The sequence below is a fragment of the Triticum urartu genome, chromosome 6A (genome assembly GCF_056163025.1).
Source record: "Triticum urartu cultivar PI428250 chromosome 6A, HENAU_Tu73, whole genome shotgun sequence".
In the NCBI taxonomy this organism is placed as follows: Eukaryota; Viridiplantae; Streptophyta; class Magnoliopsida; order Poales; family Poaceae; genus Triticum; species Triticum urartu.
Window position 1 is genome coordinate 199,002,680 of NC_141878.1, and position 26,202 is coordinate 199,028,881.

The following is a 26,202-nucleotide window of genomic DNA, read 5'->3' on the forward strand; positions in this document are numbered from 1 at the left end:
CGAGCCAAAAGTAAACGAATGCTGGAAATGGCCCAAGAATAAATGGGCCCTGAGAAGGCCGAAAGATAACATGGGCTGGAAACGGCCCAACGAAATAATAGGCCGTTAATGGGTATAAAGTGATACACTGTTCATTACGGGCCAGTTTTAGCACAGGCCGTTAATGGGCCGAGGGTTACTAAGGGCCTCATATGGGCCAAAAGACATCATGGGCCATACATGGGTTGGAAGTTAAAACGGGCTGGAACTATATTGGACGGCCCAGATGACGCTACTGGGCCTAATTCGGATAGGCCATAAACAGGCCCTGGGTTAGCAGACTGTAAATGGGCTATATGCGAACATGCCGTTAACAGGCTTGCCGTGGGCCGGCCCGCCACCTTTTGACCAATTCAAACGGGCCGGACTTTTCACACGAATGGGCCTCCGTTGGGCCGTGCCACGTGTCGACGTGTCATAGGCGCTTTGGGTCCAATGAGTGGATGACATCTGTCCCAACGGTGAGCCGACACGTGTTTCCTCCAGCCAATGATGATTTTACACGTGGAAAATCCCCATTGCTCGGGGTTGTTAACGGGTTATCGGATCCAAAACCAGACCCGATAGCTTAACGACATTCCATTACGATGGATGCCACTTGTCGGTCACCCTTGATGAAAGCACTTCTGTGACGCGCGATTTATCGTCATAGAAGTGGACACTTCCGTGATGATAATTTTGGTAATGTCATGGAACACTTCTACGACAACACAGGTATGACTATCTTGATTCTGTCATAAATTTATCATGGATGTACATGCATGATAGAAAACGTGACCTACTGTGACAAACACGTATCATCACGGAAGTGTATTTTTTGTAGTGTTGATTTGCGTAGTGGATACCATCAAATTCGTATGAAATTGGGAGATGAATGGAAAATGGCATTTAAAACTAAGTTTGGATTATATTAGTGGTTAGTCATGCCTTTTGGGTTAACTAATGCAGCTAGTACTTTCATGAGACTAATGAACGAAGTTTTACGTGCTTTCATTGGACGATTTGTGGTAGTCTATTTTGATGATATACTGATTTATAGCAAATCTTTGGAAGAACATTTGGAACATTTACGTGCTGTTTTCATTGCTCTACGAGATGCACGTTTGTTTGGTAACATTGGGAAGTGCACCTTTTGCACCGACCGAGTATCTTTTCTTGGCTATGTTGTTACTGCACAGGAAATTGAAGTTGATAAAGCCAAGATTGAAGCTATTGAGAGTTGGCCGCAGCCTAAAACGGTCACACAAGTGAGGAGTTTTCTTGGCCTCGCTGGATTCTATAGGCGTTTTGTGAGAGATTTCAGCACCATTGCTCACCTCTCAACGAGCTTACAAAGAAGGATGTGCCTTTTGTTTGGGGTACCACACAGGAAGGAGCCTTCACGCTAATGAAAGATAAGTTGACACATGCTCCTTTACTCCAACTTCCTAATTTGAATCATTGTTGAGGAAATCGTTAACTGGTAGCTGCTCGGTCGGCTGGTGAGTAGGGGATTAATAGGCTAATCGGCAAGTTAATTGGCCATTTAATCAATTAATCGGACGATTTATCGGGTAATCGGCTACTCGGGGACCCTATGAGTAGGGATTAATCAGCAAGTTAACTGCTTAATCGGATGAATTCTTGAACAGGGATTTTAATAAGACTTTTGAGCTTGAATGTGATGCTAGTGGAATTGGATTAGGAGGTGTGTTATTACAAGATGGCAAACCTGTTGCATACTTTTTTGAAAAATTGAGTGGGCCTAGTCTGAACTATTCTACTTATGATAAAGAATTATATGCTCTTGTTCGGACCTTAGAAACATGGCAACATTATTTATGGCCCAAGGAATTTGTTATACATTCTGATCATGAATCTTTGAAACACATTAAAAGTCAAGCAAAACTGAACCGTAGACATGCTAAATGGGTTGAATTCATTGAGACTTTCCCTTATGTCATTAAACACAAGAAGGGTAAAGAAAATGTTATTGCTGATGCATTGTCTCGTCGTTATACTATGCTTTCACAACTTGACTTTAAAATATTTGGTTTGGAGACCATCAAAGATCAATATGTGCATGATGCTGAATTTAAAGATGTATTGCAAAATTGTAAGGAAGGGAGAACTTGGAACAAGTTCATTCTTAACGATGGATTTGTGTTTCGTGCTAACAAGCTATGCATTCCAGCTAGCTCCGTTCGTCTTTTGTTGTTGCAGGAGGCGCATGGAGGAGGATTAATGGGACACTTTGGCGTCAAGAAGATGGAGGATATACTTGCTACACATTTCTTTTGGCCAAAGATGAGACGGGATGTTGAGCAGTTTGTTGCTCGCTGCACTACATGTCAAAAAGCTAAGTCACGACTCAATCCTCATGGTTTATATATGACTTTGCCTGTACCTAGTGTTTCTTGGGAGGATATATCTATGGACTTTGTTTTAGGTTTACCTCGAACAAAGAAGGGGAGGGATAGCATATTTGTTGTCGTGGATAGGTTCTCGAAAATGTCACACTTCATACCATGTCATAAAAGCGATGATGCTGTTAATATTGCTGATTTATTCTTTCGTGAAATTATTTGCTTGCATGGTGTGCCAAATACTATTGTTTCAGACCGTGATACTAATTTTCTTAGCCACTTTTGGAGATGTTTATGGGCTAAGTTGGATACTAAACTGCTTTTTAGTACTACTTGTCACCCCCCAAACTGATGGATAAACTATAGTCAATATAACATTGTCTACTATGCTTAGGGCTGTTTTGAAGAATAATAAGAAAATGTGGGAAGAATGCTTGCCTCATATTGAATTTTCTTATAATCGTTCATTGCATTCTACTACTAAGATGTGCCCTTTTGAAATTGTGTATGGTTTCCTACGTCGTGCACCTATTGATTTGTTGCCTCTTCCATATTCGGAGAAGGTTAATTTTGATGCTAAAGAATGTGCTGAATTGATTTTAAAAATGCATGACTTAACTAAGGAAAACATTGAGCGTATGAATGCTAAATATAAACTTGCTGGAGATAAGGGTAGAAAACATGTTGTGTTTGCACCTGGCGATCTTGTTTGGTTACATTTGCGTAAGGATGGATATCCTAATTTGCGCAAATCAAAGCTAATGCCACATGCTGATGGTCCTTTTAAGGTGTTCGAGAAAATAAATGATAATGCATATAAACTTGAGCTGCCTGTAGATTTTGGGGTTAGTCCCACTTTTAACATTGCAGATTTGAAGCCTTATTTGGGTGAGGAAGATGAGCTTTCGTCGAGGACGACTTCATTTCAAGAAGGAGAGGATGATGACATCAATACCATTGTTACACCCACGGCCCCTGCTGCTATACATACTGGACCAATTACTAGAGCTCGCGCACGCCAATTGAATTATTAGGTACTTTCATTTCTTGGTAACGATTCTAGTGTTCATGAGAATATGATGTTGCCTAAATTGGATACATTTGTTTTGCTTACAAATGAAGGGCCTAGCTTGGACAAGAAAGATGAACCTTGGAGCAAGTTCAAGCATGGAGATGATGGCATGCGCAAGGGGAACAAGAACGGAGTTACAAGTGATGATTCCAGGACTTTGAAGCCACCATAATGAGTGCATGAAGCCTTGGACGAAATATACAAGATACCACTTCATAAATTTCGTCCAGAGGCTATTCTAGGTGTTGTGTCACCTTATTTTTGGGCCAGGCCCATGTAATTTTGTAATACTTCATTATAGGCAATTTTTAGAGTCCATATGTGCGGGGAAACCAGAGTTAGGGTTAGTTTTGGACTCCTCCTCCAAGGGCCACGAAATTCCCCCTCTCTCTTCCATATATAAAGCCCTTAGGGCGTCGTTTAGACTTTGGGTGTTGTTTAGATTAAAGTTCTCCATAGCTGCAACTTCGTGTACTTCGTTAGCGTTCAACGACCAGACAAAGGCGTCATAGAACCCCACCTTGATCAATAAAGTTTTCATCTTACATTCGCAATATCCAGATTGCAATCTTAGTTTCTTGCTTGTTCTTCATTTTCTCATAGGAAACAGACCCTCGTGGTTAGGTTGATCGTGCTCCGGCGTGGTCAATAACCCCTCGGAAGTTGGTTTAGTGATTGCTAAGGCGCGACGTCTCGCACGTTCGTAGTCGGATCATCAAGGTCGACTCCCACAGAAAACGATAGCCACCATCTCATCGAAACATCATGACACCTTCGCCTCTATCAAGCGCTCTTGGTAAGTGAAAATTCATAAGGAAAAATTATTACTGCATGCTGAAATTTATTGTCACTTGTTACCATGGAGAACAATCCTTTGAGGGGTTTGTTCGGGGTATCTTCACCTTGACCGGAACCACAATTATTTGCCCCTCAACCTACTGCACCTACTAAAAATATTGGTTATGAAATTCCTTTGTGCTATGATAGAACAACTGCTAGCTAATCCTTAAGCACGAGATGGAACCGAACATCCTGATATGCACTTGATATATGTAGATGAAATTTGTGGATTGTTTAAGCTTGCAGGTTACCCGGAGATGAAGCTAAGAAGAAGTTTTTCCCTTTATCTTTGAAGGGAAAATCATTGGCATGGTATAGGCTATGCGATGATATTGGATCTTGGAATTGGAATCGATTAAAATTGGAATTTCACCAAAAAATTATCCTATGTATCTAGTTCATCGTGATCGGAATTATATATATAATTTTTGGCCTTGTGAAGGAGAAAGTATCGCTCGAGCTTGGGGGAGGCTTAAGTGAATGTTATATTCATGCCCCAATCATGAGCTTTCAAGAGAATTATTATTCAGAAATTTTATGCTCGGCTTTCTCGTGATGATCAATCCATGCTCGATACTTCTTGTACCGGTTCTTTTATGAAGAAGACTATTGAATTCAGGTGGGATATTTTAGAAAGAATTAAACACAACTCTGATTGTGTTAAATGTTTGATTGTGAACTTGACGAAGGTAAAGAGTCGGGTATTAAGCTTAAGTTTGATTGTGTTAAATGTTTTATGAATACTGATGTTGTTCAGAAGTTTAGAACTAAACATCGAGTTGACTTTGAGATAGTAGCCTCCTTTTGTGAATCATTTGCTACCCATGTCGATCTCCCTAAAGAGAAGTGGTTTAAATATCATCCCCCTATTAAATAAGAAATTAAAGAACTGGTCATAGCTAAAGATGAAATTGTTATTTACAATGTTGATCCACTTGTTCCTACTACTTATATTGAAAGACCACCTTTTCCTGTTAGGATAAAAGAACATGCTAAGGTTTCAACCATGTTCAATAAAAGTAATATTAGAGCACCTAAACCTGCTGAACAAATCAAAGTAGAACCTAGTGTTTCTATGGTTAATGATCTCTTGGTAGAAAACATTGATGGGCATGCTATTTACTTCTGTGATGAAGCTGCTAGAATTGCCCAACCTGATGAAAAAGATAAACACAGACCCATTGTTGGCATGTCTGTTGTCTCAGTTAAAATAGGAGATCATTGTTATCATGGTTTATGTGACTTAGGTGCTAGCGTGAGTGCTATTCCTTTTACTTTGTACCAAGAAATTATGAATGATATAATACCTGCTAAAATAGAAGACATAAATGTTACTATTAAACTTGCTCAGAGAGACACCATCACACCACTTGCGATTGCTAGAGATGTTGAAGTCTTGTGTGGGAAAATAAAATATTCTATTGCTTTTCTTGTTCTTTGTTCCCCACAAGATAACTTTTGTCCCATTATCTTTGGTAGACCTTTCTTGAACGCCGTTAATGCTAAAATAGATTGTCATAAACATACCATTGGTGTTAGTTTTGGTGAGTCTCATGAGTTTAATTTTTCAAAGCTTAGTAGAAAACATCATCAGAAAGAATTACCTAGTAAGGATGAAATAATTGGTCTTGCTTCTATTGCCGTGCCTCCTACTAATCCACTAGAACAATATTTGCTTGACAATGAAAATGATAACCCACAAGTATAAGGGATCACAACAGTTTTCGAGGGTAGGGTATTCAACCCAAATTGATTCGACACAAGGGGGGCCAAAGAATATTCTCCAGTATTAGCAGCTGAGTTGTCAATTCAACCCCACCTGAAAGACTTAATTTCTGTAGCAAAGCATTTAGTAGCAAAGTAATATGGAAGTAATGGTAACGATGGCAAAAGTAACAGTAGCAGTTTTGTAGTGATTGTAACAGCAGTACCAACGAAAGTAACTTAGCAAAGATCAATATGTGAAAAGCTCGTAGGAAATGGATCGGCAATGATAATTGTGTCGGATGATATTCATCATGTAGTAGTCATAACCTAGGGTGACACAGATCTAGCTCCAATTCATCAATATAATGTAGACCCGTATATAGTCATACATGCTTATGAAAAAGAACTTGCATGCCATCTTTTGTTCTACCCTCCCGTGGCAGCGGGGTCCTAATGGAAACTAAGGGATATTAAGGCCTCCTTTTAATAGAGAACTGAAACAAAGCATTAGCACTTAGTGAATACATTAACTCCTCAAACTACGATAATCACCAAAAAGAATCCCAATTATTGTCACCTTGGTGTATGCGGATCATAACTCATAATAGGTGTCTACAGCTTGCAAGATAGGATCAATAACACAAATATATTCATGAAAACATAATAGGTTCAGATCTGAAGTCATGGCACTCAGGCCCTAGTGACAAGCATTAAGCATAGCAAAGTCGTAGCAAATCAATCTCAGAACATAGTGGATACTAGGGATCAAACCCTAACAAAACTAACATGATTACATGATAAATCTCATTCAACCCATCACCGTCCAGCAAACCTATGACGGAATTACTCACGCACAGTGGTGAGAATCATGAAATTGGTGATGGAGGAAGGTCGATGATGATGATGATGGTGACAAATCCCCCTCTCCAGAGCCCCGAACAGACTCCAGATTAGCCCTCCCGGTGAAGAACAGGAGACGGTGGCGGCTTCGTATCGTAAAACACGATGAATCCTTCTCTCTAATGTTTCTCTCCCTGAATAGGGCTATATAGAGTTGGAGTTGAGGTTGGAGGAGGTCTAGGGACCCACAAGCCCTCTAGGCATGCCCCAGGGGCGTGCCCCCAGGCTTGTGGCCTCTGGGTGGACCCCCTCTGGATAATTCTTGTGCCAGTATTTTTTATATATTCCAAAAATATTCTTCGTAAATTTCCAGGTCAATTCGAGAACTTCTATTTCTGCACAAAAATAACACCGTGGCAATTCTACTGAAAACAACGTCAGTTCGGGTTAGTTCCATTTAAATCATGCAAGTTAGAGTCCAAAACAAGGGTAAAAGAATTTGGAAACTTAGATACGATGGAGACATACCAACTCCTCCAAGCTTAACCCAATTGCTTGTTCAGTTGATAAACTGAAAGTGACAAAGAAAAACTTTTACAAACTCTGTTTGATCTTGTTGTTGCAAATATGTATAGCCAGCATTCAGGTTTTCAACAAAGATTATGAACTAACCTGATCAGTTGTTAATATAGCCGCAATATTCGCTCGCAAACAATAGATGTCGAAGTACTCCACAGGGATTGAAGTAAAGATGCTATGAAAATTTCTTAGAGCCAAGCTACTTTGCAACAGTGCGAAGGAACTCTTGTATGAATGTGTAACTAATTCTGTAGCTAACGGAGTAAGCAACAAGGAAAAAGGAGACATAGGAGGATGCAGAACAAGTAATTTCTCAGTCAACCCACAACACACACTGAGGAAACTGAAGGTAAAATAAAACAGTGGTAGAAATATTCAGGACAAGTGCAAGCAAAAACATAAAGGACACTAAATTGCTAGGGAAATTATCTGAAATCGAACAAGTAGTATGAATCCAACAAAGTACAAGAATTACCGGTATGCAAGGGGACAAGTAACCCACTAATCTATGTAACTAAAGAGGAACTTCACTCAGTTTCACAGCACACTTACATAAATCTCAGTTGCACCCAAGCAAGGGATTAAGGAATTCAAAGAAGGAATAGGCAGAGTTACAAGTAGTAGCAAAGGTTGGAGAAGAACAACAGCTACGTGGTCGTCATCTTGTTGATGAGCCACATCGAGTTGGAGAGGATTAGCTGGGGTTCAGATCAGGGCCCCGATGTTGGTGTCGAGGAGATGTCGCAGCGGTCGTCGGTCTTGGAGGAGAGCAGCAACGATCGTTGGAGTTGGAGGAGAGCAGCAGCGGTCGTCGGAGTTGGAGAGGATCAGCGGCGGTCATCACAGTTGGAGAGGATCAGCGGCAGTCTTCGGTCAGGGGCGGTAGGGAGGTGGCGCGAGGATTCGGACTCCCCCGCCTCCCTGTCTGCTGAAGTGCGCCGTCTGGAGGGGATGATCTCGCAGTGGATCGGCCACCGCCACTGCCCGTCTGTCCAGTGGGAGGCATAGCTCTCTTGCCTCCCCCTTGATCTGGTGTGGTGAATGAGCAGCGAAGACATGGAGAGAAACGAGTCAGCCCCGCACCTCCTTTTGCTTCGCCCCCTCCCCTGCTTTTTGGTTTAGCGGCGCATGGGATCAGACGCCTCATATGGTAGGTCGCACCTGGCTCCATCTCCTCTCACACGCGCCACTAGACACCTCCTCTGGTTCGTTTCGGTTTGCCCCCTCCAGGATTGAACTCTTCTCCAAGTTGATCCCTGCTTCAGTGTTGAAAGCACTTTCGACAAAGTTTGGGCGCCTAAAACGCACCAGTTCTGCAAAATCTGAAGAAGTGTTGTAAAAATGTCATAATGAGAATATTTCTGCAGGAGTGAATACTTTATAAGTAAAGGATGTGGTCTTAAGTTAATTTGTGATGCAAAAGGGCTCAAATACTATATGGATAAATGCTCTATCAATTCCCCCCATTCAAATCTTTGCTTGTCCTCAAGTAAAGGAAAATGATGGTAACACCACTCACACTGCCGAGTAAAGATGCACTTTTAGGATAGATATTAATTCTGACAATACTAGAACTAAGGAAGTGTACTCTACTGAAGCTAAATTGTGATAAGCAATAATTTATAACATAATGTAAAGGTTCCAATTCAATGGCAAAGTGAATCCTATTAATCAAGAGTTGGATGTGTCTTCAGTCCTAAGTTGAGCTGGGACCCCAAAATCAACTAGACAAACAATGTGGTCAGGAGTTACTTATTGAATTTAAAGCACAAGTAATGGTATTTTATCAGTCTCACCAAAGGAACATACCACCATTCCCGAGAACATGGTATACACCTGGCTCGACCAATTATTAGATTTTTTTTGTTATTGTCTCCCAGAGAAACATACCACCGATCCAGAGAACATGGTATACACCTGGTTGATAATTATAGCATTTTTATATAATTTTTTACATTCTAATCTACCAGATTTCACAAGCCACCGATCCAGGGAACATGACATGCTACTTTAGGTCGATCGTACTTAAATTAGTTTTTTATGGTATAGTTACACATCAGTAGTAAAAATAGGGGTACTTGATAGAAAGATCCATAACTAGTGGCATTGTTTTTCACACACTACAGATCCAGAGATCATAGCTACTACTTAAGTGTCACCAGTTACTTAGCTCAACTTGGGACATTCAGACACAACACAACAATTAATTAGAAAGTTTCACTTAAACTCAAGGCATTCCCAATGAACATTTCCACTGTGGTAAAAAGTATTCATTGTCACAATTTACCATAAGAAGAATTCATCTGCATAGCTTTAGTATTAAGAGAATCAACAATCTTCTTGGAGTGAATCCTACTTTGCAGTGATGAGTAAGGTGTCACAATGCAGAAAAAGAAAACATTTTCAATGCAATTAAATGCTGGTCCTCGTACTGATTTTTCTAAAGGTTGCTTCAAGTGGAACAAAATCACCTGGTATTTGTATACTCTTCTCCCCTAGTTTCTTCTCTCCACTCTTCTCTGTCTGTGTTCCCTGTTTGTGCTCCCCTTGCCTTTATTTGATGAAAAGAAAGACATAAACACATCATAACTTTTTCTATGAAAACCGAATAAGGAAAATAACGATTCAGGTTGCCTCCTGAAAAGTGCTTGTTTTAGGTCTTTAGCTCGACCATGTCTCTTCAGTGGGGTCGGGGTCCTACAGGGATTGACACCACCTCTTGGCTCCCCTCGCCTTCTTGAATTTCCTTCTCTAGGTCTTGATCTTTGCTTGCATTTTCATATTAGGAAATCAGAAGTGTGTTGGTGACCCACAAGTATAGGGGATCTATCGTGGTCCTTTCGATAAGTAAGAGTGTCGAACCCAACGAGGAGAAGAAGGAAATGATAAGCAATTTTCAGTAAGGTATTCTCTGCAAGCACTGAAATTATCGATAATAGATAGTTTTGTGATAAGGTAATTTGTAACGGGTAACAAGTAATAAAAGTAAATAAGGTGCAGCAAGATGGCCGAATCCTTTTTGTAGCAAAGGACAAGCCTGGACAAACTCTTATATAAAGGAAAACACTCCCGAGGACACATGGGAATTATCGTCAAGCTAGTTTTCATCACGCTCATATGATTCGCGTTCGGTACTTTGATAATTTGATATGTGGGTGGACCGGTGCTTAGGTGCTGCCCTTCCTTGGACAAGCATCCCACTTATGATTAACCCCTCTTGCAAGCATCCTCAACTACAAAAGAAGTATTAAGTTAAACCTAACCATAGCATGAAACATATGGATCCAAATCAGCCCCTTACGAAGCAACTCATAAACTAGGGTTTAAGCTTCTGTCACTCTAGCAACCCATCATCTACTTATTACTTCCCAATGCCTTCCCCGAGGCCCAAACAGTGGTGAAGTGTCATGTAGTCGACGTTCACATGACACCACTAGAGGAGAGACAACATACATCTCATCAAAATATCGAACGAATACCAAATTCACATGACTACTTATAGAAAGACTTCTCCCATGTCCTGAGGAACAAATGTAACTACTCACAAATCATATTCATGTTCATAATCAGAGGGGTATTAATATACATAAAGGACTTGAACATATGATCTTCCACCTAGTAAACCAACTAGTATCAACTACAAGGAGTAATCAACACTACTAGCAACCCACAGGTACCAATCTGAGGCTTTGGGACAAAGATTGGATACAAGTGATGAACTAGGGTTTGAGATGAGATGGTTCTGGTGAAGATGTTGATGGAGATTGACCCTCTCCCAATGAGAGGATTGATGGTGATGATTTCCCCCTCCCGGAGGGATGTTTCCCCGGGAGAACAGCTCCGCCGGAGCCCTAGATTGGTTCCGCCTCGTGGTAGCGGAGTTTCGTCCCATGAGCTTGCTTATGATTTTTTCTCGCACAAAAGACTTCATGTAGCAGAAGATGGGCACCGGAGGCCTGCTAGGGGGCCCACGAGGCAGGGGGCGCGCCCCCACCCTCATGGATGGTGGGTGGCCCCCCTCTGGTGCTTCCTTCGCCCAATATTTTTTTTATATTCTGAAACTGACTTTCGTGGAGTTTCAGGAGTTTTGGAGTTGTGTAGAATAGGTCTCTAATATTTTCTCCTTTTCCAGCCCAGAATTCCCGCTGCCGGCATTCTCCCTCTTCATGCAAACCTTGTAAAATAAGAGAGAATATGCATAAGTATTGGGACATAATATGTAATAATAGCCCATAATGCAATAAATATCAATATAAAAGCATGCCGCAAAATGGACGTATCAACTCCCCCAAGCTTAGACCTCTCTTGTCCTCAAGCGGAAGCCGGTATCGAAAAATATGTCCACATGTTTAGAGACAAAGGTGTCGATAAAATAAAATACGGACATGAGAGTATCATGATCATTCTTAGAGCGGCAATATATATATAGAGTGGCACTATTCTGATCCTGGGATCAGAATAACTATTTGGATCATGGAGCGCCCTATAAGGGCCCGATGGATCCCTCCCGAACTCTGTGAGCCCCCTAGCCCCGCCGCGCACCCCAACCCCCTGCCGGCCCACCCGCCTCCCCATGCCATGGCCGCCCCGCCTCCCCCATGCCTCGATCCCATCCCGCCCCATCCTCCCTGCCTTCCCGGACCTCCGTCGTGAGATCCCGTCGCCGCCGCGTGGATCCAGCTACGCGTCGGATCCCGCCGCCGATGCGCGGATCCCGGCACCAACCCCGTCAGCCACCAAGACCCAACAACCCACCGCGGCCACCGTGACCCAGCCACCGCCCCCACACTGCCGCTTTGGTCGAGCTTCCCCGGAGAGCAACCACCAACCGTGATGCACTCCCCAACCACCACACATCCCTGGATCCGTTGCCACCACGTGACAGCGAACTCCCCCGGCAGGGATCCACTAGGGACGGCGGCGACCCGATCCCCTGCCGCGGCCAACGACCTGCTGCTCTGCCCTTGCTGTGGTGGCCGCCGCCGGCCTTCCTCCGCGCTGGAGCTTCCCGTCCCCTACCTCCTGACGATGCCTTGGTCTCCCCCACCTCCGGCAGTAGCTACAACGTCGGACATCTCCTGCAGTGGATCAGGTCATTGACCACCGCCTGATGCGGCGTCGGACTAGCGGATCCACGCTGCTCCTCCACCTCCTGACCAATGCCTCCGGCCCGTCCTGCTGCTCACCTCCTCCTTGCATATGCATCAACAAAATATGGCAGCCGCTGCAGTCCACATCATTGAACAGTAGCAGGTCAACTCCTCCAAGGTCACACGAGCTCGCCGCCAAAAGCCCATGGTCTATTAAGCCAGAGATGGCACTGGACGCCGCCGCGGTCGGTCATCTGGATCGGAGCCACCAACCCACGTCCGCACAGAGGAGGCTGGTAGCAGCCCCGTTGATGGGGATTGGGCACTATCTGCAGCTACAGGTGGCATCGACCTGCAGCTGCAGGGAGGGTCGACCTGCAGCTGGAGGAGGTGTCGACCTAAAGCTCGCCACACACGGCACTACGACCTACAGCCACAATGGTCCACCACCTACAGCCGGCACCACAGCGCCTCGGTCGTTCAACTATGCCACCTCAGGCCGTTGAACTCCACTCGGTGCTCGTCGTGGATGACCCGCCATCGTCGACTCCATTGGCTTCCTTCCGCTGTACGCGGCCAGCTCCATGAGCTACTCGCCTCTACTCTGTTTAGAAGAGCGTCGTGAGCTCGTCCAACTATGGCTGGTTCTCTGCTGGTATGTATGCCCATGGAAAGAGTGCAGGAAAAAAGTTCAGACAAAACTAGCAGGCAAACTTGTTCAGTGTTGCGTTCAAAAAGCAATTTGTTCAGTGATGCGTTCTTGCATGTTCGTTGCTTCAAAATGTCAACCTTTAGTAGATGCTGGTAGTTCATTCTTTAATTCTCAGGGCACCGCCAATGGCCGGTCCCTATTATCTTGATGTACTATAATCTTCTGACCATTACATTTGACATGTTTGATGGAAAACTTACTATTTCATGGAAATTCACTAACAAAAAGAATTGTTGCAGTAAAAAATATAAAAGTATTTAAAAATTAACTAAGAAGGGAATAATCCAATTTCTATACAAATAATGTGGTACTAGTTCAAATACATATATTTACAACAGTGCGTTGAAAAAAAAGAAACACACCTAAAAGAACTTAAAGAAGGTCGTGCATATTTTTGCAGACCTTGGATTCAAAAGAAAATATGTGTATAAAAACGGGGTGATTTCGAAAGTTCAGGTTAAAAAACATCGAAGTTCAAACCAAAAAAATGTAAACAAAAAAACATGGAATTCAATGATTAATAACTATGGAGCTTCATAAAAAAATAGCACGCGAAGTTCATGTCTCAAAAATTTCGAAGTTCACGTATAGTATATATAAAAAAATATAATCAAATGAAAAAGGGGTCGCCTAGGCCATATCACCAAAAAAGCAAAAAATGCATAAAATGTCGCGATAAAATTCCATAAGAATTTCAAATTTAAAACCGAAGCAGATCGACGTTAACAAATAAAGTTTTTAATATGTAAAAGTCAAATTTGGAAGTTTCAAAAAATTTGAGCAAGAAGTTCAAATAAAAAAGTACTTCAAAAATATTTATAACATGGTTTCCCCGTTTATAAAAAAATTAGAGAAGTCCAAATTAAAAAAGAGGAGAATTTCAAATGATTTTATAAAAACTATCAACATGTGGAAGTCCAAATTGTTTTCCAAATTACTCTTTAATCATAGGGAATTAGAGAAAACTATCAACATGTGGAAGGAGGTGTTTTGCAGAGCTTTCCAGCGCCATATTATTTGCCTCATTCCGATAAACGGTTTAGAAATGCGATCAAAAATACAATTCATGTTTTTTGTGTGAAGAAAAAACAATTTTCAAAACTGCGCTTAAACCGCTTATATTTTGCCAAAAATTTAACTTGGGTCATGATACTCATGTCCATAGCTTTCCAACGGTATATCGCAAGCCCCATTTGGGCAATGTTGGCGGAAGTTCAACCTAGCACTGGAGGAAGTTCAGGTCGAACAAATCAGGCAGTAAAATTGCAAAAAACGCAAGTTCATCATGACCCAAGAGCAAAATCTGCCAACGAGCGAGTGACAGAAGTTCAAGGGAAAAACAACGGGGAGTTCAACTATTACGCGGAATGCGTTTCAGGTGAGGATAAAAGAATGTAAAACTAAAAGCCTAAAATGTTTGTTGCAAGGAGTTCACGTGCTTCTCCGAGTGAAGTTCGAGAACTCTAGTGCTAGACGTCCGACCTTCAATTACATGTAAAAAACAGAGTGAAGTTCAAACAAGCATGCCCTAGAAGTTCAACTACTTCACGCAGTGCATATCCATTCGCGATGAACGCAAAAATCATGATCTCACCATTGAGGTTTGTTAAAAAATTATTGTGAGAGGGTTTTGTACAAAAGGAATATCATTTGTGTAACATCGACGAAAGGGTGAAAAATTACAAACAAAAATATGCGACAGAAGTTCAACGTGAAAACAGAAGGAAGTTCAACCACTACGCTAAATGAATTTCGGATGAAAATGTTTTAAATTGTCGCGAGTATGAAAAAAAATGATCAAGACGGAAAAGTTGCGTGTTTACAGCAACTTTCCATCGGTATATCACTTGCTCAATTTTGGTTAGTGGATGAAGAGCTAAGAGCAGTGGATGGAGAGCTGCGAGCAAAAAAATACATGAAAAACAGAGTGAAGTTTAGGTGCGCACGCCGAGAAGTTCAAGTTCTTCACGCGGTGCATTTTCGACAATCTGTTTCGCGAAAAAGGCAGAACAAATGATTGCTCCGTTTTCGAAAGTACTTGAAAACGGCTAGGAATCAGAGAAAACCATCAACATGAAAAAGTTTCGCATTTTCCATAGCTTTTCAACGGTATATTATTTGCATCATTCCGATAAAGTTTGTACAAATTACGGCAAAAATACATTTTCCTCCATTTTTTAAATTGACTTAAAACCGTAAGGAATTGGGAAAAATAATATATACCAAAAAGTTTCGCATTTCCTCAAGCTTTCCAACGCCATATCATTTGCTGCATTCCGACCTACGGTTCAAAAATTATCTCAAAAATACGAACTAGGTGGAACTTGTATCGTTTTCTAAATTACTTTTAAACCGTTGAAAATTAGAAAAAACTTTTAACATGGAAAATAGCGCATTTTCATAAGCTTTCCAACCCCATATCATTTGCCTCAATTGGATTAGCCGTTTAGAAATGGCATCAAAAATACGAACTCGGCTATTCGGTTTGCAAAATTTTACGATTTTCCAAATTACTCTTTAACCATAGGGAATTAGAGAAAACTTTCAACATATGGAAGGAGCGGTTTTTCAGCATCTTTCCAACGCCATATTATTTGCCTCATTCCGATAAACGGTTTGGAAACACGATCGAAAATATGATTCATGTTTTTTGTATGAAGAAAAATGATTTTCAAAACTGCTCTTAAACAACTTACATTTTGCCAAAAATTTAACTTGGGTCATGATACTCATGTCCATAACTTTCCAACGGTATATGGCATGCCCCATTTGGGCAATGTTGGCGGAAGTTCAACCTAGCACTCGGGGAAGTTCGACGTACTACTGTCGGGGAAGGTCAGGTTGTGATCAGAATATTATTCTCATCCTGTGATCAGAATAGTTTAGATATATATATATATATATATATATATATATATTGTCATATGATTTCTTATGCTAAAGTAACAATTCATTCACAATTTCAAGTATGAATCAGAAACTTCATTGAAAACTAACAAACTATAATCTCAGTCATTGAAGCAATTGCAATTTATCATAACATCAAAAAGAGTCAATATAAGAGCCTTTCAGCAAGTCCACATACTCAACTATCATTTAGTCTTTCACAATTGCTAATGCTCACACAATATTTATGGGTATGAAGTTTCAGCCGGACATAGAGAAAGACAGGGGCTTATAGTTTTGCCTCCCAACCTTTTACCTCAAGGGTAATGTCAACAATAATTGTTCATGAAAACTCACATCCAATTAGCTATATATATTAGGATCTTTCCAACACATTGTGCTTGCCAAAGGATAAAATGTAAAAAGGAAAGGTGAAGCTCACCATGACTCTTGTATGAAGTATAAGACAAGAATAAAAGATAGGCCCTTCGCAGAGGGAAGCAGAGGTTGTCATGTGCTTTTATGGTGGGATGCACAGAATCTTAATGCAAAATAACGTCACTTTATATTGCCACTTATGATATGGACCTTTATTATGCCACTTGTGATATGGACCTTTTATGGTGATATGGACCTTTATTATGCAGTCCATCGCTTTTATTTCTTCCACATCACAAGACCGTATAAAGCTTATTTTCTCCACACTAATAAATCATACATATTTAGAGAGGAATTTTTATTGCTTGCAACAATGACAACTTACTTGAAGGATCTTACTCAATCCATAGGTAGATATGGTGGACTCTCATGGCAAAACTGGGTTTAAGGACATTTGGAAGCACAAGTAGTATCTCTACTTGGTGCAAAGAATTTGACTATCATGAGAGGGAAAGGCAAGCTCAACATGTTGTATGATCCATGACAATATAATTTATTTCGGATGTAAGAAAGCATAACCCATTATGTTGTCTTCCTTGTCCAACCTCAACCTTTTAGCATGTCATATTTTAATGAGTGCTCACAATCATAAAAGATGTTCAAGATAGTGTATTTATATGTGAAAACCTCTCTTTCTTTATTACTTCCTATTAATTGCAACGATGACCATAACTATTTTTGTCAACTCTCAACAACTTTTATTCATCATACTCTTTATATGTGAAGTCATTACTCTCCATAAGATCCATATGATCTCTTTATTTCTTTTTATTCTTTCTCTTCTCTTTTATTTTTATTCCCTCTAGATCACGGCAAAATAATCAGGCCCTTGACTCATAACTAATCTTTATTATATATAGCTCACAGACTCGATTACATAGAAGGCTCATAAAGCAAAACTCAAAGCTAGATCATACTAAAACTTTATTCTACTAGATCAAGATATTACCAAAAGGGTCAAACTAAGAAAAACGGTAAAGATAAAAGTGTGATGGTGATACGATACCGGGGCACCTCCCCCAAGCTTGGCAGTTGCCAAGGGGAGTGCCCATACCCGTGTGTTTATGTCTCCTTCCTCGGAGGTTGTGATGATGGAGTTGTTGATGATGTAGGCTTATCATCCATCTTCCAAGGCATAGGCTCACCATCATAGAATGATGATCGAGTCTCCGGGATCCTCAAATTTGCAGTCAAACTCACCCTCTTGAATCTATATTCATACTCATAGTTTTGGTTTTGCAGGTCATGGATCTGGGCTTGGAGATGCTCGATTTTCTCGTGAAGCTTGAAGATGGTCTCCCCGATGTTCCTGGCATCTAGTTTGGTGTTCTTGGTGAACTCCGTGATCATTATGTGGTTGGCGTCGAGTCCATGTTCCACTCTCTCCTGGCACTTGAAAACTTGTTGCTCCACTGTTTCGAGTCTTGTCTCCACGCTTCCGGTCCTCCTTGGTCCCTCAACATCGCAGATGTGCAACAACCCCGCACGCATCTCAATGGTTTGAGGATGTTGCAGCACTTCCGCGAGGTATGGGTTGATGACCTTCTCAAAGAACTTGTCCTTGGGGGTGCTTGGAGATGTCATGGTTATCTAGATTTGTCAGAAAAATAGCTCGAAACAAAAACAGAGGATATTTGCGTGGTACAGTCGTCAAAACTTTGGGAGATTATATAATGAATTTTTACCGACCAAAAGAAGTATCGTGCAAGAAAACGGAGTCCGGAGAGCACACGAGGTGCCCATGAGGCAGGGGGCGCGCACAGGGGGTAGGGCGCGCCCTCCACCCTCGTGGATGCCTCGTGTCCTTCCCGGACAACTTCTTATTTGACTATTTTCTTAAATATTCCAAAATGGAGAAAAATTGCTATTAGAACTATTTTGGAGTCGGTTTACTTACCGTACCACATACATCTTCCTTTTCGGAGTCTGAAACGTTCTGGAAAGTGTCCCTTATGTATTCCTTCGGGATTACGGTTTCAATAACATTAGTTTCAACATTCATGGGATTACCTGAGATATAACGTTTGATTCTTTGACCGTTCACCACCCTCGGATTTGTGCCTTCGAAGTTGTTGATTTTTATTGCACCGAAACGATAGACCTCCTCGATAATGTAAGGACCTTCCCATTTAGAGATGAGTTTTCCTGCAAAAAATCTTAAACGAGAGTTGTATAACAATACATAATCATCTGCATTAAACTCACATTTTTGTATCCTTTTTTCATGCCATCTTTTATCCTTTTCTTTAAACAGCTTGGCATTCTCATAGGCCTGGGTTCTCCATTCATCAAGTGAGCTAATGTCAAATAGTCTCTTCTGACCGGCAAGTTTGAAATGATAATTGAGCTCTTTAATGGCCCAATATGACTTATGTTCTAGTTCGAGAGGTAAGTGACATGCTTTTCCATAAACCATTTTATATGGAGACAGACCCATAGGATTTTTGTATGCGGTTCTATAGGCCCATAATGCATCATCAAGTTTTTTGGACCAATTCTTTCTAGATCTGTTTACGGTCTTTTGCAAAATTAATTTGAGCTCTCTATTACTCATTTCTACTTGACCACTAGACTGTGGGTGGTATGGAGATGCAATTCTATGATTAACATCATACTTAGCAAGCATTTTACGAAAAGCACCATGAATAAAATGTGAACCACCATCAGTCATTAAGTATCTAGGGACTCCAAACCTCGGGAAAATAACTTCTTTAAGCATCTTAATAGAGGTGTTATGATCAACACTACTAGTTGGAATAGCTTCTACCCACTTAGTAACATAATTAACAACAACTAAAATATGTGCATACCCATTAGAGGAAGGAAACAGTCCCATATAATCAAAGCCCCAAACATCAAATGGTTCAATAACAAGTGAATAATTCATAGGCATTTCTTGACGCCTACTAATGTTACCAATTCTTTGACATTCATCACAAGACAAGACAAACTTACAGGCATCCTTGAAGAGAGTAGGCCAATAAAAACCGGATTGTAGTAGCTTATGTGCAGTTCTATCTCCAGCATGGTGTCCTCCATAAGCCTCGGAATAACACTTGCATAGGATCTGTTCCTATTCATTCTCAGGTACACAACGTCTTATGACACCATCTACTCCTTTATAAAGGTGTGGGTCATCCCAGAAGTAATGTATTAAATCATAGAAAAACTTTTTCTTTTGTTGGTATGTGAAACTAGGTGGTATAAATTTAGCAACTATGTAATTAGCATAATCAGCATACCATGGAGCAATACGAGAAGCATTTATGACAGCTAATTGTTCATTAGGAAAGCTATCATCAATAGGTAGTGGGTCATCAAGAACATTCTCTAACCTAGACAAGTTGTCTACAACGGGGTTCTCAGCTCCCTTTCTATCAATAATATGCAAATCAAATTCTTGTAGCAAGAGAACCCATCTGATAAGTCTAGGTTTAGCATCTTTCTTTTCCATAAGATATTTAATAGCAGCATGATCAGTGTGAACAGTTACTTTAGAATCAACAATATAAGGTCTGAACTTATCACAACCAAATACAACTGCTAAAAATTCTTTTTCAGTAGTAGCATAATTTCTTTGGGCACTGTCTAGAGTTTTACTAGCATAGTGGATAACATTTAATTTATTATCAACTCTTTGTCCTAGAACAACACCTACAGTATAATCACTAGCATCACACATAATTTCAAAGGGTAAATTTCAATCAGGAGGCTGAACAATAGGTGCAGAAATCAAAGCTTTCTTAAGTATTTCAAATGCTTCTAAGAGATTAGTCACAGGCCTAGAAATTTTAGAGAAGTCCTTAATTAACCTCCTATAAAAACCGGCATAACCAAGGAAACTTCTTATGCCTTTAATGTCCTTAGGACACGACATCTTTTCAATAGCATCAACTTTAGCTTTATCAACTTCAATACCTCTTTCAGAAATTTTATGCCCCAAGACAATACCTTCATTAACCATGAAGTGGCACTTCTCCCAATTCAAGTCAAGACTAGTTTCTTCACATCTCTGCAAAACTTGATCAAGGTTGCTTATCCCCACAGACCCCCCCCCCCCGGCCGGTCATTTCTATCATAGAAACATACCAAAACTTTATCTCCTTGCACGACACGCAATTGATCTCTCAACATCAATCGATCTCGTCAAGATGTGTTGGGGCATGAACCGAATGGGATGTCAAAACTAAGACGGGAAGCGACACGTAGTGGAGGAAAAGTGAAACTTTAAATGAACCGTTTGTTTGTATGCATGTCGGACAAATTACAACATTGGAAATACAAGGATGGTTAGGCCCACATATGAATGATACTCGGCGGAATGTTCAAATGAGGCATGCGGGAGAGACACGCTCATCGTCGCTTTACACGGTCGCTTTCAATGTGCCGAGGGTAGCGTTAGCGCTGTGGCACGACCAGCAGATCAAAACCCGGCTCGTCGAGGATGCACGGGGCGCCGAAGTGTGTGCGCGTCGCGACGCGTCCGCGGAGTGGTGTAGCGCGGCCAACTGCATCCTCAGGACCTGAGACCATGCCGGGTCGTCTTGCTTTTTCAATGACATGTGGGGTCGCAAGTGAGCAAAGGGCATCTCCAAAGTTGCCACCATCACAGCTAACTACCCTGGCACACCAAAAACCCCCGTCCCTCACGCCGTCGCGCGGTGCGTTCCCAGCCGGCGCCAGTTGCCCGCATTCATGTCGTCCGTCTGTATGCCGCCGTTAAGAGGCTCGGTGCCCGAGGAACCAACTCCGGCGAATTAATGACGCACCCGGATGCTTGGCCTCACTGGAATGTGCTACTTAAAGCGGCAACGCCGAGCTAACCTCCATACCAAAGCGCATCGTCCTGCTACCTGGCACCACATCCGCCATGACCGCGAGCACGAACGCTCTGCAGGAGAGCTTGTCTTCGGGGATGAAGCCTATGACGCCTGGATAGTTACGCTACAGTAACCCTCCGCTAATGACGCCACGTCACCACGATTACTGTTGTTAATCCTGCGATGATTCAAATCCTGTTCAAATTTTAAATTTAAAATCAAGACAAACAATTAAAGTTTTCAAAAACTAAAACTAAAATGTCTGGGTTGTGTCAAATAAATCACAAGTAGTAATGGTGGAGAAACCACATGTTTAATAAAATATTTAAATGCTCTAAATTAACTAAAACAACAACTAGAACAATTAATTAAATACCTTTTTAAGATATAAGGTTACAAACTATTTTTTTAGTTAAATGCCTAAGTAGTATTGGCAGTGGTATAACTAGTAGTACTACAATTAGGTGCTGTTTTTATAATGAAAAAATCTAAAATGTGTAGTAAATAAAATAGCAAAACAAATTAAACAGGAAAAGTAAACAAAAAGAAAAAAAAAGGAAAACAAAGGGGCAAACCCCCTGGCCCAACTGGGCCACGGCCCAGCAGGCCACCAGGCCGCCAGGCCGGCCCACCCCGCCTCCCATAACCCCCTCTCTACCCCGTGACCTAACCCTCGTCGCCCCACTCCCGCCCGCACGATCCCCTCGCTCCTCCCCCCCGATCGGATCTAGATCGGGGCAGCAGGCCCCCAACGCCATCGCCTCTCCCCTTCGCCGCCATCGATCCACATTAGGACCGAACCGCCGCCGCCGCCCTGGCTCCGTGCTTGAGCCCCGCGCCGCCCGGCGCCCCTGCTGCGGTGGCCGAGCCACCCGCCGGCGACGAACCCCCTCCCTCACGCCCGTGCCACGGCCTCTTCATCACCGCACCCCGCCACCGCCCATCGCCTCGTCCTCCTCGTCTCCTCCTCGCCGACGACGCGTCCTCATCCTCCTCTCCAAAGGCTCCACCGAGCCTCACCGCCCCCCTGCTCAGCAACGCTGGTGAGGACCCCGGTCCTCCTCCCCGTGCCCTCACTCCGGCGCTCGCCCGCGCCACCACACCATCTGCTCCGCGCGTCGCTATGCCCGGCCATGACCGTGCCCCGCGCCTCCCATCGCACCGCCGCTTGCTGCCGGGAGCCGTTGAACCGCGCGTCGCGCTCGCCGCCCTTGCTCTGCGGCCTCGCCCCCTTGCTCCCGCTCCGCCGCAGCCGCTGCCTGCCGCTGCTCCGGCCGGTGAGCCTCGCCGTGGCTAGCCTGGGTCAGTGCCCAGTCGGGCTAGCACCCGCGCCTGGGGCCAGCACCGTGCGCCCGCATCGTTCGGGCGATGCCCGAAACCCGCATGCCCAGCACCCGCAAGCCTCCCCCAGAACCAATGACAGGTGGGCCTAGCCTAGAACGTTATTTAAAAAAAGAGGTTTAAAAGAAATAATAATAAAATATAATAAATAAATAAATTAGTAATTAATTAATTAATTAATAAGTTAATTAAGTTAATTAATCCTGCTTAACTAATCTAACTAAAATGAATTAACCTAATCACTTAGTTAGTCTAATCAACAGGTTTAGTTAGTCTAAGACGATGACAAATGGGGCCCACGCGTCAGTTTGACCAAGTCAACTGACTGTTGACTGCTGACATCACCCTGATGTCATGCTGACATCATAATGGCATTTCCAAATTAATTTAATTCTGTTAATCCCAAAAATGATTAAAAACTTTGAAAATTAATATAAATTAAACCGTAGCTCGGATGAAAAAACTTTGTATATGAAAGTTGCTCAGAACGACGAGACGAAGCCGGACACGCAACTCGTTCGTCCGCCACACATCCATAGCATAGCGAACACGCAACTTTCCCCCTCCGGTTCATCTGTCCGAAAACGCGAAACACCGGGGATATTTTCCCGGATGTTTCCCCCCTTCACCGGTATCACCTCGTACCGCGTCAGGTCACCCCTAGCACAACGTAATGCCGCATCTTGCTTTTTGTTACATTGATTGCTCTGTTATTTATTGTGTTCCTCCTCCGTTACTTCTTTTTGGTAGACCCCGAGACTGCCGGAGAACCCCAGTACGACTACGGAGTTGACGACCCCTCTCTCTTGCCAAAGCAACCAGGCAAGCCCCCCCTTTGATCACCAGATATCGCCTATTCTTCTCTCTACTGCTTGCATTAGAGTAGTGTAGCATGTTACTGCTTTTCATTATCCTATCCTGATGCATAGCCTGTCCTTGCTACTACTATTGTTACCTTTACCTGCAATCCTAAATGCTTAGTATAGGATGCTACTGTTCCATCAGTGGCCCTACACTCTTGTCCGTGTGCCATGCTATACTACTGGGCCGTGATAACTTCGGGAGGTGATCACGGGCTTATGATATATACTTATACTATTACATTACTTATGATACTGTTCAGAGATGGGGGCTGAAGGGGCAGGTGGCTCCATCCAGGTAGTGATGGGCCTGAGTTCCCGACGGCCCCCGACTGTTACTTTGAGGCGGAGCGACAGGGCAGGTTGAGACCACCTAGGAGAGAGGTGGGCCTGGCCCTGGTCGGCGTTCGCGAATACTTAACATGCTTAAACGAGATCTTGGTATTTGATCTGAGTATGGCTACTGGCCTATACGCACTAACCATCTACACGGGGACAGTTATGGGCACTCGACGTCGTGGTATCAGCCGAAGCCTTCGTGACGTCAGCGACTGAGCGGCCCGCGCCGGATTGGACTGGAACGCCTGCTAGGCTAGGTATGCTTCCGGCCGCCCTCGCAACGTGCAGGTGTGCAATGGGCGATGGGCCCAGACCCCTGCGCCATAGGATTTAGACCGGCGTGCTGACCTCTCTATTGTGCCTAGGTAGGGCTGCGACGTGTTGATCTTCCGAGGCCGGGCATGACCCAGGAAAGTGTGTCCGGCCAAATGGGATCGAGCGTGTTGGGTTATGTGGTGCACCCCTGCAGGGAAGTTAATCTATTCGAATAGCTGTGATCCTCGGTAACAGGACGACTTGGAGTTGTACCTTGACCTTATGACAACTAGAACTGGATACTTAATAAAACACACCCTTCCAAGTGCCAGATACAACCCGGTGGTTGCTCTCTAACAGGGCGACGAGGAGAGGATCGCCGGGTAGGATTATGCTATGCGATGTTACTTGGTGAACTTGCCATCTACTCTCTTCTTCTGCTGCAAGATGGAGGTTACCAGAAGCGTAGTCTTCGATAGGACTAGTTATCCCCCTCTTATTCCGGCATTATGCAGTTCAGTCCACATATGATACCCTTATTCCATTTGATACCAATGCATACGTATGTAGTGTAGCTCCTTGCTTGCGAGTACTTTGGATGAGTACTCACGGTTGCTTTGCTCCCTCTTTTCCCCCTTTCTATACTCGATTGCTGCAACCAGACGTTGGAGCCCAGGAGCCAGACGCCACCGTCGATGACGACTACTACTACTTGGGAGGTGCCTACTACTACGTGCAGCCCACTGATGACGACCAGGAGTAGTTTAGGAGGATCCCAGGCAGGAGGCCTGCGCCTCTTTCGATCTGTATCCCAGTTTGTGCTAGCCTTCTTAAGGCAAACTTGTTTAACTTGTATGTACTCAGATATTGTTGCTTCCGCTGACTCGTCTATGATCGAGCTCTTGTATTCGAGCCCTCGAGGCCCCTAGCTTGTAATATGATGCTTGTATGACTTATTTTATTTGTAGAGTTGTGTTGTGATATCTTCCCGTGAGTCCCTGATCTTGATCATACACGTTTCCGTGTATGATTAGTGTACGGTCAAATCGGGGGCCTCACAAAGCCCGAGGTCGCCACCCTCACTCAAGTCACCGCTCGCGAGGCAATAGCGGCGTAGCCAGATGCGGATGCGACCGCACAAGCGGTGGCCACGCTGGCGGCCGACGACGGGAGCACCGTCAGCCACGCGTCCTACTTGTCTCCGTCCAACGTCCGGCACCACCGAGGTTGAGGACTCCTGCAAGGATGAGTAGGGCATGGAAGGCGGCAGGGCATGGTGTGCCAACGGGCTGGTCCGTCTCCCGTGTTCTACTCTTCCTCGCCGGAGACCGCACCTTCACTTCACGGGTCTTGAACCCTGCCCCCGTACATGGAGATCGCATATGGAGGACGTCGGTCGCTGCCGTAGAATAGGTTTAGGGTCGGGTTTCTTTTATTTTTCTATCCCATAAAAGTTCGAAATGTAATGAAAATCTGTCGTGTTTGCATTAATCTCGGCCGGTGTATATGAACCTTCACAATAATATAGTATATTGTAGGAGTACTAGCAAGATGCCCGTGCATTGCACGGAACATCAAGATCTTGTGGGAGAAAAGGATGAACGAGGGAAGGCCTTATCTGCAAATGTGTTGAGGAGTGCGGGTAAATTGTCATAGTTTCCTTCCTATCCGTTAGATATAGATCGGACGGCCTATGTTGCAGGATGGCAGGAACACCATCATCACCAACTCTACTTTTTATTGAACCGAGACAAAGCTAACATGCGAAGTAAAATAAACACATAGTCTACATACACAATTTATCTTAGGCACTCCAATAGTACGTCCACTACACATTCACGCATTTCACATCTTTCTACATCTACGAGAACCTACAAAAGGGTTAACATAAATTGCCTCTCTCTCTCTCTCCTCCTTGATTTTCATGGTGGTGGGCCCCACCCTCCCCCCAATCTACAATCAACAGCTCACACGTTTCACATTACGTTAATTACGTATTTGGGATTACGTAGGTGTAGCATTACTCGTCCTAAAAAACC

General features: G+C 43.1%; 1 protein-coding gene and 1 long non-coding RNA gene across 2 annotated transcripts; both read left to right on the plus strand.

Annotated features, from left to right (window-relative positions):
• The first annotated feature begins 12,029 nt into the window (after positions 1-12,029).
• Positions 12,030-13,372, plus strand: LOC147964737 (uncharacterized). The gene is given in 1 exon segment (XM_087530138.1): positions 12,030-13,372. A coding segment is annotated over 1 exon segment (840 nt). The 5' UTR covers positions 12,030-12,532.
• Positions 13,373-22,047: 8,675 nt separating this feature from the next.
• On the plus strand, positions 22,048-25,171 carry LOC147964738 (uncharacterized). Its single transcript, XR_015609517.1, has 3 exons — positions 22,048-22,411; positions 23,460-23,531; positions 24,826-25,171. It is a non-coding gene; the product is annotated as an uncharacterized LOC147964738 (long non-coding RNA).
• The last annotated feature ends 1,031 nt before the right edge of the window (positions 25,172-26,202 follow it).